The sequence below is a fragment of the Bos javanicus genome, chromosome 29, assembly GCF_032452875.1.
Source record: "Bos javanicus breed banteng chromosome 29, ARS-OSU_banteng_1.0, whole genome shotgun sequence".
Classification (NCBI taxonomy): domain Eukaryota; kingdom Metazoa; phylum Chordata; class Mammalia; order Artiodactyla; family Bovidae; genus Bos; species Bos javanicus.
Window position 1 is genome coordinate 42,931,978 of NC_083896.1, and position 18,089 is coordinate 42,950,066.

The 18,089-nt window shown below is 59.9% G+C and overlaps 4 protein-coding genes across 13 annotated transcripts; 3 read left to right on the forward strand and 1 right to left on the reverse strand.

Moving 5' to 3' along the window:
• The first annotated feature begins 53 nt into the window (after window positions 1-53).
• On the forward strand, window positions 54-4,017 carry DNAJC4 (DnaJ heat shock protein family (Hsp40) member C4). 3 transcript variants are annotated; one of them, XM_061406798.1, is made up of 8 exons: window positions 54-665; window positions 996-1,088; window positions 1,876-1,969; window positions 2,460-2,644; window positions 2,799-2,963; window positions 3,429-3,548; window positions 3,637-3,723; window positions 3,815-4,017. In XM_061406798.1, the coding sequence occupies exons 2-8, from the start codon at window positions 1,012-1,014 to the stop codon at window positions 3,915-3,917; spliced, it is 831 nt and encodes a 276-aa protein (XP_061262782.1). In that variant the 5' UTR covers window positions 54-665; window positions 996-1,011; the 3' UTR covers window positions 3,918-4,017. The 3 variants fall into 3 exon arrangements, with proteins under 3 accessions (XP_061262782.1, XP_061262783.1, XP_061262784.1); XM_061406799.1 differs by lacking the exon at window positions 3,429-3,548; XM_061406800.1 differs by lacking the exon at window positions 3,429-3,548 and having other exon boundaries at window positions 2,802-2,963.
• Window positions 4,018-4,513: 496 nt separating this feature from the next.
• Window positions 4,514-7,748, forward strand: VEGFB (vascular endothelial growth factor B). Of its 2 annotated transcripts, none has more exons than XM_061406803.1 (7): window positions 4,514-4,661; window positions 5,189-5,231; window positions 5,573-5,769; window positions 5,935-6,008; window positions 6,203-6,238; window positions 6,484-6,719; window positions 7,314-7,748. In XM_061406803.1, exons 1-6 carry the CDS (start codon window positions 4,602-4,604, stop codon window positions 6,695-6,697), a joined length of 624 nt encoding a protein of 207 aa, XP_061262787.1. In that variant the 5' UTR covers window positions 4,514-4,601; the 3' UTR covers window positions 6,698-6,719; window positions 7,314-7,748. The 2 variants fall into 2 exon arrangements, with proteins under 2 accessions (XP_061262787.1, XP_061262788.1); XM_061406804.1 differs by having other exon boundaries at window positions 6,585-6,719.
• A 1,975-nt stretch (window positions 7,749-9,723) lies between these two features.
• FKBP2 (FKBP prolyl isomerase 2) lies at window positions 9,724-12,669 on the forward strand. Of its 7 annotated transcripts, none has more exons than XM_061406813.1 (6): window positions 9,728-9,844; window positions 11,095-11,263; window positions 11,583-11,695; window positions 11,817-11,863; window positions 12,394-12,429; window positions 12,524-12,669. In XM_061406813.1, the coding sequence occupies exons 1-6, from the start codon at window positions 9,783-9,785 to the stop codon at window positions 12,583-12,585; spliced, it is 489 nt and encodes a 162-aa protein (XP_061262797.1). In that variant the 5' UTR covers window positions 9,728-9,782; the 3' UTR covers window positions 12,586-12,669. The 7 variants fall into 7 exon arrangements, with proteins under 7 accessions (XP_061262802.1, XP_061262801.1, XP_061262797.1 ...); XM_061406815.1 differs by lacking the exon at window positions 9,728-9,844 and adding an exon at window positions 10,161-10,249; XM_061406816.1 differs by lacking the exon at window positions 9,728-9,844 and adding an exon at window positions 10,301-10,376.
• A 394-nt stretch (window positions 12,670-13,063) lies between these two features.
• Window positions 13,064-15,379, reverse strand: PPP1R14B (protein phosphatase 1 regulatory inhibitor subunit 14B). The gene is given in 6 exon segments (XM_061406807.1): window positions 13,064-13,403; window positions 13,492-13,524; window positions 13,826-13,909; window positions 14,939-15,220; window positions 15,222-15,328; window positions 15,331-15,379. Coding segments are annotated over 6 exon segments (609 nt in total). The 5' UTR covers window positions 15,365-15,379; the 3' UTR covers window positions 13,064-13,334.
• Between the last annotated feature and the right edge of the window lie 2,710 nt (window positions 15,380-18,089).

Genomic DNA, 18,089 nt, shown 5'->3' on the forward strand with positions numbered 1-18,089 from the left:
GCCACTGGGAGAGCCCAGGGAGGGTGAGAGAGACAGGACAAGTGACTTGGGTTAAAAAAAGGCCCAGGCTCAGTCTTCCCCTCTGCAAGCTGAGGGCCGTGCCCCTTTGCCAGGTTCCAGTGAGGCTCCAGGCTGACTATGGGGTGGAAGGGTTTCCCGAATCTGCCTGCAATACAGGAGACCCGGGTTTGATCCCTGGGTCGGGAAGATCCCCTGGAGAAGGAAATGGCTACTGACTCCATTATTCTTGCCTGGAAAATCCTATGGACAGAGGAGCCTGCAGCGGGGCTATGCGCAGGGTCGCAAAGAGACACGATCGAGCGACTAATTTTCACACTTCATTTTACGGGGTGGAAACTGCTTTGTGAAATGCGTCTCGGTGCAGAGTGGAGTAACAGCTGTGTCCGAAGGAGTGAACAACAGAGGTTGAGCTGAAAGCCGCACTCAGAGCAGGACCAGTCCCGCCGGTTCCCGGGTGGGCACCGGCGCCTCTCTGCAAGCCCTCGGGCCTGGGCGAAGCGTCAAAGGCCAATGGTCGTTCGGGGGAGGGGCTTCGCCACACTGACGCCCCTTCTGGCCTGTGGGCGTGTCTGGCTGTCTTAGCCAATAAGAGTGCGGAGGCGGGGCCTGGGTAAGAGCAGGAAACGGCAGCCGCGGCGGAGTCTGTGAGTGCAACGAGGGCGGGGCTTGGTGTGGCTCCTCCTGCACCCGCCCCCCCAATACTCCCATGGTGGGGAGGGGGTCTCCGCGTCCAGGGCTAGTGGCCCAGACACCGAGACGAATGTGGAGGGGGGTCTTGGACGCACGGGGCAGAGGCGGGGACGGGGCCAGAACACAGGTCTGGTCTTCAGCAAAAAGGCTCCAAACGCCCCTGAGCCCCCGCGGGCCTGCTTCAGTTTCCCTTCGCATCTAAACAGGGCCAGCACCCGCCGCTCCCCATTTCCTCCAATTCAGGGGGTCCCATCCCACTCCTCTTTGTGGTCTCTTTTCACCAGCTGCCCGCCTGCCGCCATGCTGCCCCTGCGCCTATGCCGGCTGTGGCCCCTCAACCCTCCCCTTTGGTTCTTCGCAGCGGCCGCCCGGCAGCGGTGAGTCGGGCCCCCGGGATCCGGCCCGGTCGTTCAGTAGGTTCTTGTTGCTGGCCTGCCCAATTCTAGGCGCTGCGCTAGGTGCTGGGATAGCTCTGTGTCAGGCGCCTTACAGATTTGTCGGGTTACTCTCACCTTCACTGCTGAAGACACAGTATCAGAGATTAAGGAATAACCCCCAGGGTCATACAGATATAAAATTTGAACCCAAGTCAAACCCAGTGCCCTTCCTACAACTCAGGTGGTTGTTAAGCATCACCGTGCATAACACAGGAGGGCTGCGGGGGGCGGCGTGGTGGTGGTGGGGGGGTGCTTACAAAATTGCAGATTCCTGGGCCCTACTTGGAGATTCTGATTTGCAGGACTGAGGTGGGGCTCAATAATTTTCTTTTTTTTCTTTTGGGCGCACTGAAGGGCATGCGGGATCTTAGTTCCCCTGACCAGGGATGGAACTCAGGCTCCTTGAGGTGGAAGCCCTGAGTCTTAGCTACTGGACCGCCAGGGAAGTCCCAAGAATTTATTTTAAAAAACATGATCAAAACCAAAACCAAAATATAATTTTCAGGTGTTTCTGATGCAAGGAGTCTGAAAACTACACTTGGAGACATTTTGATCTGCCCCATACCTGAAACACTCAAAAAGGGAGGGATGATTTACAGAGATTATCCTTGGTACCTGGCTCAACCCTGAGCACCAGGATGCTGAGTCAAAGGGTGGCCCAAGTGGGTAGGGAAGGGGTATCCCTGTGTCTTCCTTAGCCCTGGCAGGATTGGGCCTCTCTCCACAGGTCTGGCCCCAGTAACTACTATGAACTCTTGGGGGTGCAGCCTGGTGCCAGCACTGAAGAAGTTAAACGAGCTTTCTTCTCCAAGTCCAAAGAGGTACCAGTGGTTTTAAGCGGAGAGGGGGAAGGGAAGTCTGAGCCAGATGGGGTATGCTTCAAATTCTCAGAAATGGAGCTGAGAAGCTCACTCTGGCTGGTGCACATTCCCTCAGCATTCACAGGTTGGGGGAGGTGCCCCATGGGGAGAGATCTGCCCATATAGGAGGAAAGGCTAGGGGGCAGGAGCCAGGCCTGTCTGATGGGCTGGGCTTGGTTCTCTTGGCCTGCCTGCTCTTGAGAAAGCTGGATCCAGGACTTACAGTGAGAGCCAGGCAGCAGGTGGGAAGGACTTACACAAGGGGAGGAGGCAGAAGTCTGTGCTTCCTGACTCTGTGGTGGTTTACAGGGATGGGCAGGCCTGAGAGTGAGGGTCACTCCCCAGGAAGGGCCTCTGGGAATGACATGAGCCCTTGGCGATGGACATTATCAGGATGGGTCCCGGGAAGGGGCATGGAAAGGGAGATGAGGGGAGTCTTGCTCCACCCCAGCTGCACCCTGACCGGGACCCCGGGAACCCAGCCCTGCACAGTCGCTTTGTGGAGCTGAGTGAAGCATACCAAGTGCTGAGCCGTGAGCAGAGTCGCCGCAGCTATGACCACCAGCTCCGCTCGGCAGCTTCCCCAAAGTCTCCAGGAACCACAGCCCACCCCAGGTCTGCTCACCAGGCACACAGGTACAGTAGTCCAGACCCCAGCTCATGGGTCCCGGGACGGGGCCTGAAAAGGGAGATGAGGGGAGTGGAGGGGTGAGACAAGGCTGGGGAGCAGGAGCCAGGAGGCCTGTCTGGATGGGCTCATCCTTACACTGTCCCTTCTTCTTCCTCCAAGCAGTTCTGGGGCACCCCCCAATGAAAAATACTGGGCCCAGTTTCATAAAGTGAGGCCTCAGGGGCCAGAGTCCAGGCAGCAGCAGCACAAACACAACCGGCGAGTGCTGGGGTACTGCCTCCTGATCATGCTGGCCGGCATGGGCCTGCACTACGTCGCCTTCAGGTGCGTGTCTCCCTAGGGCGATGGGCAGGGGGCAGGAGGGTGGGCGAAGCCCAGCGTCAGGCACCTAACCACGCCACCCCTGTGACCTGCACCCTTGTGTGTCCCAAGCTAAGAACTGCATGAAATTGGTCTCCTCCAGAGCCCCTTCTGACTTGGCAAAGGCAGCTGTGCACTAAGAGCTCATGTCATTTCAGTTTTTTATCATTTGAATTTAAATTTTTGGTGCTAATCACCAGAGTGCTGGAGCCAACCAGAAAGCCTGCACAAGAAGGAAATGGGTCAAGCTGGGCCTTACCAGCAACTGCCCTCATTCATTCCTGCCACCCTCTCGTGCATGCCATGCCACTGAGCTTCAACAGTAGAGACACCTAAAGGCTGGTGCCCACTGCTAGCAGTGTGCCTAGTTCAGTGATCGAGTTAGAACAAACCTTTCTAGTCTCTTTCAAGGATCTCTCTGACATTCAGAGCTGCTGTCATGACAGTCAGGGACCTGGGTCGCCATGAGACCCTGGACAAGTCCCGACCACTCTATGTCTCCTCACCTAGCACTGGCAGTTCGGCTGCGGTCCCCACAGGTGTAAAGCTGTGAGACCCTGGAGTGGAGGGGAGGGAAGTGAGACTTGGGGGACAGCAGAGATTGGCGGTCCCAGTGTTCTTTGTAACCCCTTTGCAGGAAGCTGGAGCAGTTGCATCGTAGCTTCATGGATGAGAAGGATCGAATCATCACAGCCATTTACAACGACACTCGGGCCCGGGCCAGGTCTGTCCCAGCTCTTTCCTGCCCTCCCTTCCCTGTGCCGGCACCACCTCCCAGGATCCCAGTCCCGACCACCCAGGTGCTCTCCCTGCAGGGCCAACAGAGCCAGGCTCCTGCAGGAGCAGCGGCAGAGGCAGCAGCTGCAGTCACCACCCGGGCCGCCCCAAGGCCCCGGGATCGTGCGCCCAGGCCCCTGAGTGGCTCACCTTGGAGAGCTCTCCTTGGATGGGGCCTGCAAGGTGCCCCCTTCTGGGACGCCCCACGCCCCAAAACGCGTGCAATAAAGTGATTCTCAGAGCTCTCGTCTGGCTCCCTCCTACAGGCCCAGCGCCCCCCGCCCCGGCCCCGCCCTCCAGGCTTTGGTGGCGGCAACCCGGGAGTCCGGCCCCCTGGGCGGTGCGTCCCCTTTCCCCTGCAGCGGCGGGAGGGGGGTGTGTGTGTGGGTGTGTGTATGTGTGTGTGTGTGGGTGGGTGTGTGTGTGTGTAGGGGGCGGGCCCCGCCGGCGGCCTCGCCCCCCCTCCCCCGCCCCGCCCCCGCCCCGCGGCCCGGTGGGGAGCGCGTGTCTGGGTCACATGAGCCGCCCGCCCGCCAGCCCGGGCCCGGCCCCCCGCCGCCCCCGCCGTCCCCGCCGTCCCCGCCGTCCGCCGCCACCACCGGCCGCCCGCCCGCTCGGCTCCTTCGGCCGCCGCTGCCGCCGCTGCGTTGCGTTGCGCTGCCTGCGCCCAGGGCTCGGGAGGGGGCCGCGGAGGAGCCGCCCCCCGCACCCGGTCCCCGCCCGCCGCGCCCGGGCCCGCGCCATGGGGCTCTGGCTGCCGCCGCCCCCCGCGCCGCCCGGCTAGGGCGATGCGGGCGCCCCCGGCGCGCGGCCCCCGCGGGCACCATGAGCCCCCTGCTCCGCCGCTTGCTGCTCGCCGTGCTCCTGCAGCTGGCCCCCGCCCAGGTACGTGCGTCCGAGACATCCCGCCCGCGCGCCGTGCCCTCTCTCAAGGTTGGCGGAAGTAGGAAGGCGCGGGTTCTTGGGGATCCACGGCGGCGTCTCGGGAGCCCAGCCCGGGCATCCCCCGGGAGGAGTCCTTCCTCGCCCGCCCGCCAGACTCCCGGGCCACTCCCCCGCCCCACCCCGTCCCCTGGGCGCAGCCGGGGGCGGGGCCGCCTCGGTGCCTGGCGGACGCGGTTCGGCGCCCACTGTGCCCCTTCCTGATCTGGGGCCTGGAGAACTAGCCCGGACTCCAGGCTTGGAGATTCGAGGCTGCTGCCAGAGCGGGCCTGGCGGGTAGTAGCCGGGGCAGGTCCCAGGTGGCGTGGAGAGGACAGGTAAAGCTAGAGTGACCCCAGGAACAGAGCAGTTTGGAAAACTGTCAGAGGGGAGTTGAAGCCTCCTGACTGCAAGGGCAGAGCCCTGGGGAGAAAGACATTGCCAAGCCCTTCCTGGAGTGCATCTTGGTCCAGATTTCTTCTCTCCTACAGGCCCCCGTCTCCCAGCCTGATGCCCCTGGTCACCAGAAGAAAGGTAATAGTAACAGAACTTTGCACCAGCCGGCGCTCAGAACATTTGCTTCCAGCCCTGATTGCAGACTCCATGTATTTCTCATCTTGTGTAATCACAGCCTCTCTGTAAGATGCAAACTCTTTAATTCTGCCCATTTCACAGAAGAGCAGATTGAGGCAGTGGGATGCCTGGCATCTGGATGAACAGGGCAAGGAAGACAGATTGGGTGGGCAGAAGCGGGGGCTAGTGGAGGGTAGCTGTGACGGGGGAACTAAGAACAGCTTCTGGACGCAGGGACAGAGGAGCCAGGGGGCAGCTGCAGGAAACTCTGGGGGACTTAACCCTTACTCATCTGCCCCTAGTGGTGTCATGGATAGACGTGTATGCTCGTGCCACCTGCCAGCCGCGGGAGGTGGTGGTGCCCCTGAACATGGAGCTCATGGGCACTGTGGCCAAGCAACTGGTGCCCAGCTGCGTGACAGTGCAGCGCTGTGGCGGCTGCTGCCCTGACGATGGCCTGGAGTGCGTGCCCACTGGGCAGCACCAAGTCCGAATGCAGGTAGGGGGCAAGGGGAGTGTGCCTGGATGGATGCTGGCATTCTGGGGACTGAGGGGGTGGCGGCCAGAGCCCTGGGCAGTGGGCAAGGTGTTCTCATCCCTCCAGCCCTGGAGCGCCCCCTTCCCGTCTCTCTCACTGTGTCTCTCCCTGTTCTCCTGAGCCCAGATCCTCATGATCCAGTACCCAAGCAGTCAGCTGGGGGAGATGTCCCTGGAAGAACACAGCCAGTGTGAATGCAGGTGCCAGTGAGGCCCCACCTCGGAGTTCGCAGAGATCAGGCTTAGGGGGTGCTGGGTGGGCGGTACACCGCAGCGGGGACAAGGTTTCCAAGGGTAGAGCGGGGCAGGCCTGGGATCGAGGGCAAGAGAGTGGAGAATGCTTGGCTTCCTGATCCTCTCTGTCCTTGTCTCTGTCTGTCTCTCTTACTTTTCAGACCAAAAAAACGAGAGAGTGCTGTGAAGCCAGACAGGTGAGTCCTAGGCTCTTGCTGGGGTGGGGTTGGAGCCCAAGCTTAGTGCCCAGAAAGTCACATGTGGCTGGGGCAGGGGGTGTTAGGGTGTGTCAGGAAGCTGTGGTCCCCTCCCCTCCTTCTCCTCCCCGGCCTGTCCCCACCTTCCTCCTTTTTCTCTGCTCCCCAAGACTCTGTGCTCTTCCCTGACCCCAGCCCCTGGGAAGACTTCCTTCCCACCCGAGACATGTTGCTTCTCCTCCTAGGGCTTCCACTCCCCACCACCGTCCCCAGCCCCGCTCTGTTCCGGGCTGGGACCCTGCCCCTGGAGCACCCTCCCCAGCTGACATCACCCATCCCACTCCAGCCCCAGGCCCCTCTGCCCACGCTGCCCCCAGCGCCGCCAGCGCCCTGACCCCCGGACCTGCCACTGCCGCTGCCGACGCCGCAGCTTCCTCCGTTGTCAAGGGCGGGGCTTAGAGCTCAACCCAGACACCTGCAGGTGAGGAGTTGGGAGTGGTGTCCAGGCCCTTCCTGGAGCAGGTCCAGGTGAGCCAGCCGGTGGGAGAAGAGCCAGGGAAAGGGAAGCTTTGACCGGGTTGAACAAATATTGACCCAGCACCTAGTTGGCACTGTGGTCAGCAAAAACAAGGCTCCTGTTCTAATGTGGGAGTCAGACACATGATGCCAACAGAGGATGTCAAGGGCTGTGGTGAGCGGTACCTGACATCATCTTTGAGAGGCTAGAGACATCCTGGAAGAGGTGACATCACCAGGAGTGTCAATGGAAAGACAGCCTTCCTGCTCTGAACCGTCTCAGAAACGCCTATGGTAGACGTTGATGTTCTACCTTACAGGCTCCGGCAGGCCAGGAGATGTAGTGGAACCCTGGTCCACTCTCGTCCAAGGCGCTTCTCTCCACCCCTCCCTTCCACAGCGGGGTCATGGGGTGGCATTGTGTGGGCCGGGCCAGCTGGGGCTTCCCAGGAGTGTTAGGGGAGAATGGGGTTCACAGAAGGTAACAAGCGGGTGCGTCTAGAGAAACAGGGGCTGAGCTTTGGGGCCAGCGTGAACAGACCCCTTCTTCCCCTCTCAGGTGCCGGAAGCTGCGAAGGTGACAAACTGCTTTTCAGACTCAGTGGGGCCCCTAGCCTCACAGCCCTCCCCCCAGAGAGGGCAGGAGGGCAGCCTGGTGAGAACCGTCCAGTCGCCAAGACCTCAGCCTGGGCAGAAGCTCCTCCGGGACCTGGGCCTCTTGGAGGGCCTTCCAGCTGCCCCTTGTCTCTCCAAGGCTGCCATCCAACAACGTGGACAGAGTTGGATGAGGAGACCAAGAGGGGTCACATACCAACCTGGAAGAGAATGGGGTCCCGACTCAGATTTTAACCACCTTGTACAAGTGAGCATCTAACAGCTGGCTCCTCTGTCCCCTCACTGAGAAGACCCCAATCCTCTACAAAAATGTGGGAGTTGGGCTTCAGCGCAGGAACTGTGAACCCCAGTCCTGATAAAAGAGATGGAAGGAACTGTCCCTGCCTGTGTCACTGTCTGTCACTGTCCAGGCTGGCTGGTTTGGACATCAACGTCTGCATTGTACTGACACGGAGCTTGGAGGAGATGAGGTCCAAAGACCCCCCACAACCAGTCACAGTGCCAGAATCGTGCATTCTTCACTTTCATGTTGCGCTAACGGGTCCTGCTCCTGTGTCCATCACAAGGGTTCCTTTCTGAAAGGAGATGGCCAGTGAGCTTGAGGTGGGACTCACCTCTGCCAAGTGACACCTCAGCTGTCACTGCCCCTCTTCCTGAGCCTCACATGTGCACACAGAGGGAGCAGATGATCATTGTGGTCTGGGCCCTTGGGTGCCAAGAAAGTTAAGAGTCATGTAATAGAAAAGAACATTCATCTTCCCTGCCAGGCTACACTCTGTGTTTGCAACTTTTTGCTTCATGTAGCTTAACTCCATATTTTTTCAACTGCAGTCTTCACTCTCGCCTCCCTTGCACCTTGGGCTCCCCTCCCCATGCTCTACTTGGTACTCCCCTGACCTTTATGTGACCCAGCCCAAACTCAGTGGTCAGCTTTCTGCCTGCACCCTCTAGTGCCCCTGGGGCTCAGTGGGAAGGGGGTGAGCTGAAAGGCAACCTTGGCCACCAGTACTTTGCCCCACCAAGGCAGAACATTCAGGGCAGGGTTTATCCCAAAGCAGTTACCTAATGGAGGCCTTCTCTGAAGTCATAGAGGAAGGGGTAGTGATCTTGTTAGGCCCAAACCAAGAGTGGCGTTAAACCAGAAGAGACGAAAGTTCAGTTAGAGTGAGACCTCCCAAACCCATTTAGCTTGTCCAATGAGCATGTGCTTTGTATGTGCCTTCTCACCAAGCCCTCAATTCTGAGGTCATTGTTGTGATCATCTTTTCTTCAACTGAGGAGATAAGCTCGGAAAGGCTGATTGACTTGAGGATTTGGCCTCAGATCATCCATCTCCCTAACATTAAACTTAGGTTTCGCTGTCTCTCAATTGTAGGCTCAGTCCGCCTGCAATGTGAGAGACCTGGGTTCAATCCCTGGGTTGGGAAGATCCCCTCGAGGAGGGCATGGCAACCCACTCCAGTGTTCTTGCCTGGAGAATCCCCATGGACAGAGGAGCCTGGCGGGCTGCAGTCCATGAGGTCAAAGAGTCGGACACGACTGAGCGTCTAAGCACAACTGCAGGTTCATTACTTTGGTGGAACCTCCCAGGTGTACCAGTGAAAACGAATCCACCTGCCAATGCAGGAGAGGCAGGTTTGATCCCTGAAGTAGGAAATGGCAACCCACTCCACTATTCTTGCCTGGGAAATCCCATGGACAGAGGAGCCTGGTGGGCTATAGTCCATGGGGTCACAAAGAGTCGGACGCGACTGAGCGACTAAGCACACACATGTTTCTTCCTGGGTGCTGAAGTGACTGGAAATAAGTCTGGATGGGGAATGGACCCAGCCGGACCGTTGCAGTCATGACTCAGGGTTATTGTGCCCCGGGTAGAAGCAGGCCTGGATGCTGGAAGAGGAAAAAGCTAAGCGCATTTGCTGTGGGCCTAGCTGTGCACATTACTGGGGGACTCCAACAGGGACCCTGTGGGGTCGATGTTATCAAGCCCGAGTCACCAGGCCAAGAAACTTCTTCAAGGTCACACAGTCAATGAGTGGCAGACCCAGGATTCAAACCCAAGGCTCACTCTGAAGCTAGGCTCTTTCCACAGCAACTGAGGACTGTGGGTCAGAAGAGGCCCAAGGGCAATCAGGAGCGTCAAGCTGGGGGCGACATAAAATGGCGTCTCAAGACCCCCTCCGGGAACCCGCGCCCGCCTGACCTTAATTTCACCTTAAACGGAAGTGCCTTCGGCCCTTTCGGAAGTCACTTTCACCTTACCTTAAGGACTACAAAGCCACCGGAGGTGACGTATAGGTCACATGGTGCATCGGGGGCGTGGCTAGGGAAGAAACCACCCCAGTGGGCGTCTGGCCGCGGGTTTTGCACGGTCCAATGAGGGCGGGCTGCGTGGCCAGGTCTGGTGGCGACGATGACGCGCCTGCGCAGAGACGGCGGCACGACTGGGGTTGACTCCGGGGGCGCGGCGAGGAGGTGAGCGGGGGCCACAGCCCGGGCTGGGGGGAGCCGGGGTACAAGAGGGAAGACTGGATCAGGCGGGGCAGGAGCGGGCTGGGGCTCCGAGTGTCAACGAGGGATAGGTCACGAGGAAATTGACTGTTGGGGGTTCCGAGCTGTCCTGGGATGCCGCAGGGGGAGGGTTCTCACGCCTCAAGGGGCGGGACTCCGGGAGTTGGGGCGGGAAGTCTAACGGCAACGGGTGGAACTTCTCAACTGGCGCCGGTGGGAGGCGGAGCTCGAGGCCTGGAGGCGGGGCTAGGACCGGTGCGGGGTGGAGACTGGTCCTTGGAGGAGGAGCTAGAAGAGGCGGAAGGAGGAGCCTCGGGTTTGGAGGCCGAGGAGGAAGGAACCCAGGCGCTGGGGGCGGGGCTTCAGCCGGTGAGTGGCGCGGCTACCGTCCAGGAAAAGGGGTCTAGTTCTGTCGGGGGCGGGGATACAGGGTCGGGGGCGGAACCACGCCCTCTAAAAGGTGGGGTTAAGGAGCCTAGCGAAGGGGTAGGCCCAGGTAATGGCCCGGGGCGTCCACGCGGGGGCGGTCTCCGCGGTGGCCGTGCCTGGGGACGCAGTAGGCCTAGAACTCCCCCGGGAGAGGTGGTGTGGGTGGAGCGGGCTCGGCGGCCACCCGACACGGGACCAGTCTGGGTGCCCCGCAGGCCCCCGAGGGCTCAGAGTTGGGGCGGCGCCTCGGGCGGAGGCACAGGCTCAGCCTGGGGGGTACCCCCGGAGGACAAGGGCTCCCCGGAGCCACCCAGTGGCGACGTGTGGGTGCCTCGGGGCCGACCCCCTGCGGCAGCCGCAGATGTATGGGTGTGCTGGGCGGGAGGCAACTGGGTGTGGCGTGAATGGGGTCGCCCGGTCGGGGCAACCACTCTGCAGCCAGATAGGGTCTGGACTTTGCGGAAGGGGACGGGTGGGAATTGAAGAGCAGAGCTGGGGACCGGGAGGGACGGAAGGGCAGGGGGTGAGCAAAGGGGCGGGACCCTGGCTGCTGTGGCCTCCCCTGACCCCCTCTCCCCGCTGCTGGGGTCCTCGGGCAAGCCCCCTTCTCACTGGACTGGTAAGTGTGGCCGTGGAGCCTGGGGGAGGGGGCGGTGATCCCGAACAAGGGGATCCCCAGGGGCAGGCAGTGTCCACGGTGGGGTGGAATCCTCCCGGTACCTGCCGGTATTCCATGCCCTCCCGTTCCTCTCCCCCGGTTGGTTGGTCGGGGTCTGTTCCCACAGAGAGATGAGGCTGAGCTGGGTCTTGACAGTACTGTCCATCTGCCTGAGCGCCCTGGTCACGGCCACAGGGACCGAGGGCAAACGGAAGCTGCAGATCGGAGTCAAGAAACGGGTAGACCACTGTCCCATCAAATCGAGGAAAGGGGACGTCCTGCACATGCACTATACGGTGGGTGAAGGGGTGGAGCTTTGGGGGCGGGGCTTTTGGGGACATGAAAGGAACCGGGAGCCAGGTTTCTCTGCCAAAAGGTGGATCTCTTGGGCAGGTCTTCTCATCTACTCTGCATGGTTCTGTCTTGCTCTTCACTGTCTACTCCCAGGTTGGCATCAGCAAGCAGTGACAGTGTACTGTGAGCTGCCCAACGTTCTGTCTCCTGCTGGGACTATGGCCACCAATGCTGTGGGGTGCCACCTTGATGGGAAGAGCACTGGGGGTGGGGGTGTCAGAGCAGACCCCCCTCCTCACTGGCCTTCCCATGGTCTCACAGGGGAAGCTAGAAGATGGAACAGAGTTTGACAGCAGCCTGCCCCAGAACCAGCCCTTTGTCTTCTCCTTGGGCACAGGCCAGGTCATCAAGGGCTGGGACCAGGGGCTGCTAGGGTGAGTCGTGGGGCCATGGCTGTGGTCCAGGAGGTAAACTGTGGGAGGCAAGCCCCAGGGATGGGGGGAGGGAGCAAGGAGCCTGGTTGTTGCCACATGCTGAACATGTGTTGTCCTGCAGGATGTGTGAGGGGGAAAAGCGGAAGCTGGTGATTCCATCAGAGCTGGGTAAGAGGCTCTTTCGGAGTGGGGATAGGGAGTTCAGGGTGTATTATCCATGTAAGGGTGAAGGCTGATTTAGTCTCTGCATCCATCTCCACTCAATTCATTCAATCCATGCCACTTCCAAGTCCAGCCTTGTCCAGCAATGAGGACAGGGCAAGACCATTGGGACACTTGGCTCTGGAGCCAACTCTCTGACCTTTAGCAAGCCCCCTCCCATTTCCCTGGTGGCTCAAATGGTAAAGAAGATGCCTGCAATCCAGGTTCAGTCCCTGGGTTGGGAAGGAATTGGCAACCCTCTCCAGTATTCTTGCCTGGAGAATTCCATGGACAGAGGAGCCTGGCAGGGTACAGTTCATGGGATCACAAAGAGTCAGACGACTGAGCGACTAACTTGCCCTTGTTTTTTTTTTTCCCATCTCCATTTCTGGCCTAGTGTTAGGATGGGTAGAGGCTTAGCTTCAGCCTGGATGTCTACGGAACACCTCACTCTGCCTGGCCACAGCTCATTCTGTTTCTTTGTGTTATCTTGGCAGGGTATGGAGAGCGGGGAGCTCCCCCAAAGATTCCAGGTAATAGACCTTTCTGCCCCCCTCCCCATCTGCTGCATCCATACTATCTCCGGGTGGCCCTAGTTCTCATTCTGCTCCCACCTCTCCCCTGCAGGTGGTGCAACCTTGGTGTTTGAGGTGGAGCTGCTCAAAATCGAGCGACGTTCAGAACTGTAGCCAAACTGGAGAGGGGCGGTGGAGAGGCCCCCATCAGGGACCAGACTGTTTAAAGAAAAAAAAAAAAAAAAAACTTAAAACACATGAAGTGAGCCTGTGTTTCTTTGTGGGCCCTGAGAGACTTAGAAACCGCAGCTTCAGCCTCCTCTCTCCCTCGACCCCCTTCCATCCCTCCCTTTCCTTTCCGGGCTGTAGAACCTTGGGGTCTAGTAGGCTCAGTAGCATGGAGGTCACAATGGCCAAGCCCTGGGTGGTATGGTGGCCCTTGTCCAGAAGGGAAGAGTATTCCTGCCTGCTGGCAGCAGCATGGCTCCTCCCCAGCTCCCCAGCCACTTCCAGCTCCTAGTCTGGGAGCCAGCACTGGGCTATCGCCATGGCTACATGGCCCTCAGGAAGGCCTGCGGTCACCTGGGGAGAAGCTGAGCTGGCAGCAGTCGGAGAGCAGTGTGTCCCCCCTAAAAGAGACCAGACGAGCCTGTGAACTGCACCAAAGGCGTATCCTAGCTTTATTAAAGGGCCCGCGCCGCAGTCAATATAAAAACACAAAAAGTCCCATCAGTTTAATAATAATAAAAAACCCCAAAAATGGAAAACTGAGGGGGCAGGGAAGAGGCCCCTGGGCCAGGGGCACGGGGAGCCCTGCTCGTGGCACCAGGCCTGGCCGCAGGGCCCCCTGGTATTGCTGTTGCTATGAGGTCGGGGGGCAGCGATTGTCCTGTGGAGCCACCGCTCAGCTGGGTCGAGGACCCTTACTTCTTCTGGGGTGTGCTCAGCTTCTGCATGCCCCGGATCTTGTCCAGCAGGCCAGAGATGAAGGCCTGGAGGGAGGGAGGACATTAAGGAGACAAGACCCCAGGAGGACAGGACCCCAAGCTCCTCCACCCTCTGGGGAAACCACTTCCTTACCTCAGTGGGTTTGTAACAGTCAACCAGCAGCTCCTAGTGGGGCATGGGGAGAAAGGATAACTGTGAGTCTCCAAAACACGGACCTAGAGTTCACCCACACCCTGTTCCAAGGCACTGGAGATGCCACGGCTACTGAACAGCTCAGCAAGTACCACTGGCCCCATTTGGTGGAGGCCAAAGCTGAGTCCAAGAAGATCATAGAGCTGACTGCCGCAGATCAAGGAAGGCCTGCCTCCAGAGGCTTGCCGACCCAACAATGGGCAGATCTGCCTCCCTGCAGCCCTTTAGCCCCTGCTCCCCTGACCTGGCCCTGCTGCCCTCCAGCCCCTCTTACCTTGACCCTGGCAGCCCGGGTATCATCGCTTTCCATGTCCAGGAGTTCATCCACGTCGATTTCCAGCTCTGGGATCTCCTCTTCCTGGGGTAGGGGTGGGGGAGGAAGGAGAGACAACGGCCTGAGTTGGGAGAGAGGGTGTGAGAGGGGCTCTGGCTGAGGCCCCTGCCCTACTGCAGATGGGAGCCAGCCCTCTTTGCCCAGCAGACAGCGGCAGCTGCTCCGAGGAAGAAAACAGATCAGGCCTGTGCCAAGGCAAACTGCCCAATGTGGGGGGGAGCTTCCTGTCCTTGCCAGTTGGGCACCCTGGGTGCCAGACGGCTAGGGCTGGGGATCCTAGGCTGGGAACCCTGCAGATGTGTCTCCCCAATTTCTATGTCCCCCATCTCAACCAGAGCACAGATAGGGCCAGCTGCCCCAACTCATCAGGCCCCCTTCCCCTCCCCCAAACACCTGTCATAGCTTCCCAGGAGTGGGGAGGAAGTGAAGGGTGAGGGGTCAGTGGGAAGGACCCAGGCCTGGTTAAAGGGGAAACAAAGAGCCCATGCTTTGCTGAGGGAGGGGGTGCCTGCCACCCTCCTCCCCCAGGAAGCATCTCTCCTGTCTGGAGCCAACTGCATTCCAGGGCTGGGCCAGGGTAGGCAGCACAGGGCAAGCCCACTCCTCCACCCTGGCCCCCGGGGCCTGAGTCACCACTTGAGCAAGGAAGGAGTCACAGGGTGGAGAACCAGAACCCAGAGAGTGGGCTAGCTTGCCCCCCATGCCAAGATGGACTCCAGATTAGCCCATTAGAAACAGGCAAGACACATAAACCCCAACAACTGGGTTGGCTAGTGCCTTAAACTGGTATAGGCTCGCAAGCCATAGGTAGCTCTCCTTCCCCAGCCAGCCTAGACTAGCCCCAGGTCTCTTGTCCAAGGCAGCGAATAAGAAAGAAGTGACTTAGGTCAGACAAGAAAGAGCATACATTGGGGGCGGGGAGTACAGAGAGCAAGGGAGCGCGCTTAAGCTGGATGCCCACTGACGCCGGGTGACAGGCGGGCTCAAGGTGGGGTTTCCAGGAGGCCCGAATCGGAACAGGTTTAGGGTGTCGGCGCAGGGTGGGGGACACACCTGGCAGTCGTAGAGGCGAGTGAGCTGCTCCAGGATCCACTCCTCCAGGTTGAGGCGCTTCCGTAGCTCCTTGCGGTCGTACTTGACCGTGACCTTCCCTTGGCGCCTCACTGGGCCCTCGTCGTCCGCGCCGCCCGGGCCCTCGCCTGCAGCCCCAGGGGGGCTCTGAAAGTAGACGCGGGGCCCTGGGCCGCCACTCCCCGGTCCGGGGGCCGGGGCCGCCAACGCCGCGCCCCCCGCGGGGCCGCTGTCCGCCATGGCGGCCGCCGGGGCCACGTGCGCGCGTCGGGCCCCTCCCTGCGCCGCCGCCTCCCGGACGCCCGCCGGCTGGCTCCGGGCCGCTGGATCGGGTTAGCTCGTAAGCTCGGCTCCGCGCGGCTCCGCGGCGAGGGCGGCGGCGGGGGTGCCCGGGGGCAGCTGCAGCATGCGGAGCCCCCGGGCCTGGCCTGGCCGCGCCCCGCCCCCTCCCCACTGATCCGCCCGCCCTTTGTCCCCCGCGGCCGCCGCCCGAGCCGCCGCAGCCGAAGCCGCTTTCTCTGTCTGGATCGCTTCCCCCGCCCCCCGACCACACCCCCTTAAAGGGCCAGTCCTGTAGCTTGCCCCTCACCCCTACCCCGCCCCCGGACAGGGGTTAGGGGAGGATCTAGTCCTCAGAGGTTTGGGCCTAGCTGTCCCCTCTCCCTTTAACCTTCCTGCCCTACACTTAGGCGTTCTAAGCGCCCGGTGCGAGGATTTACTCTCCAATGGGGAACCTAGTATTCTGTCCTCATTGGAGCAAAAATAGGGGCCGCCTGAGAATGGAGGGGAATGGGCACTGTATACAGGACAGAGGTCCGAGGAGGAGACCTGGGAGCGCCACTCGCCTCCCTTCTGGGTCCTCCGGCCCTCGGCCAGAGGGGGGACAAGAGGCGTCTTCGCGCTGACAGACACGTGGACCGGGCTCCCGGGGGTGGAGGGATGGAGAAGACGGACAGGCGCTGCCCAGGTCACTGGACGCCCCCCTCCTTGGGGTTCCGCGCACCCCATGATGGAGGCCTAGGTTGTGGGTGAGCTGAGACGGCCGAGCGGCCTGAAGGGCCAGACCCCAGGCAGCCACCGCCCACCGGCCAAGATGGCGGTTGAGGATGGGATTGTGGGAAATGTAGTTCACAGAGTCCTGCCCCGCATGGCTGCCCCTCCCCCACAGCGGAGCCCGGGCGGGGAAAACTTGTCTGGAGCGCCCTCGTAGGGCTGGTCTCCACAGGGCGCGGTCCTCCGCACTCCGCAATCTCGTGTGTGTGCAAACTGAGGCTTAAAGAACTGGTAAGTGGAGGAGCCAGTACTCAGAATAATAAAGATAATAATAACTGCTGACCCTAATACGAGTTCCACATAGTCGGTTCCAGCGTGAGGGAACCTCAAGCTCTCCGGTAGATTCCCAGCCCTACGGCTTCCTCTGTCCTTCAGATCTCACAAGGGCCTTACCGGGCCCACCTCTCTTAAGCAGACCCTGTGCCTTGTTCCCGCAGCCAGTTTGATTTTTTATATTTTTAAATAGTGTCTCTCAGTCACTGGTTCATTGTCCGTCTCGCACTTCTCAACTATGAGCGCTGTGAGGCTGAGACCTGTCTGGCCCTTGTTTACTGCTGATACCCATGATTGAGTGGACCCGCTCAGCTTCAAACCACATGGATCTGGCAAATTAACTGACTTGCTGAACTCTCAGCACCTAGGTCAGACTCATAGTCGGTGTTTAATTGGTTGAACAAATGACCGAATGAAAGGCTTCCTGTGTGCCTCCATTTCCTCCGAAGGTTGTGGCAAAGATTAAATAGGAAAGGACGTGGAAGTTTCAGTGATTGCACCACAGAGGTTAAGTCACACACCCAGATAGCAATGGAGCTCAGCTTGTCTACGCAGGCCCCCTGACACAAAGTCACTGCTCCTACTGCCACACAAGGTTGTGCAACTCCGTTTCAGATGCTTCCACAGACCACAGAGGACAGGCTCACCCTCTGCAGTCCCAAGCAGAGTCTCCAGGTCCTAGAGACACTAAGTCCCAGCCCCTCTGGATGCCAGAGACACCCTCTGCAGCAGATGGGGTTCAGACAGAGGTTGACACTGGCCCAAGTTCATACAGCTGGCGTGATGCTGCACACACAGTGAAACCCAGGACTTTAGGCTGACCTTGAGGTTGGAGAGTACAGACAAGGAGGAGGCAGTGGCTGAGAATGGTGTGTGTGGTGATGGTGGTGGTGGGATTCATGCCAGGTGGGCTTCTCCCTGAAAGGCCTGAGCAGGGGGCACATGACTCAGGTGGCTCAGCGATGGGCTGATATCTTCTCCCTCCCCAGCTCCCCTCGGGCCTTAGTCTCTCTTCGGCCAGCCTCAGGGGCCAGGGAAGGGCTGACCCTTCTGTGGTTTAGGCAGGACCCACCCTATCTAAGAGAGTCCCATCCCCAGCCTGGCTTCTGACTCTGAGCTTGGCCTGATGGGAGAAGCAATTTACCAAATCCAAATTCCCCACCATGCCCCACCTCACCCCACAGGGGTGGGTTTGCTCTTTTTAAACTGGAGCACTGATTCAGGCCTGGGGATGGTGGGGGCAGGGGAGGCTTGCAGTAAAGAGGGAGGCTATATTATAGTTCGCTGTGAGAATGAAACCTATAGGTGATGAAGGCTTGGGGACCAGTCCCAGCTCTGTCCCTCCAGATGCTATGACCCTGAGCAGTGATCTTCCTGTCTCTCTTTCCCTCAAGGCTGGTGGGAAGGCCTCCTGTCATTTCCAAATTTCATGGTGTCCCCTGAGGGGTCTCTAGGCTGAACAGGGAAGACAGAGCCAGGGACGCTCTTCCTGAATCCCTCTGTCTATCTTCTGTGCCACCTCCAGGACACTCCCAGATTCCTCAGGCTGACTCCCCTATCTGTCCAATCCCTCCCCATGGCCACCTACTCTATGTTAGCGTAGACAGCCATGATGGCCTGCAGCTGCCTTGGAGGCTTGACTGCCTAGCACAAAATCTTGGAGTGGAATAACTGGGTCCAAATCCTACTTCTGCCCTAGGCTGAGAGGCCCTGGGCCAGTCACGTACCTACCCTGAGCCTCTTCAAAGGGGCTGATTCCGCTGACTTCTGGTGATTTGCAGCTGAGGTCGGTGCTCCAAGACCATAT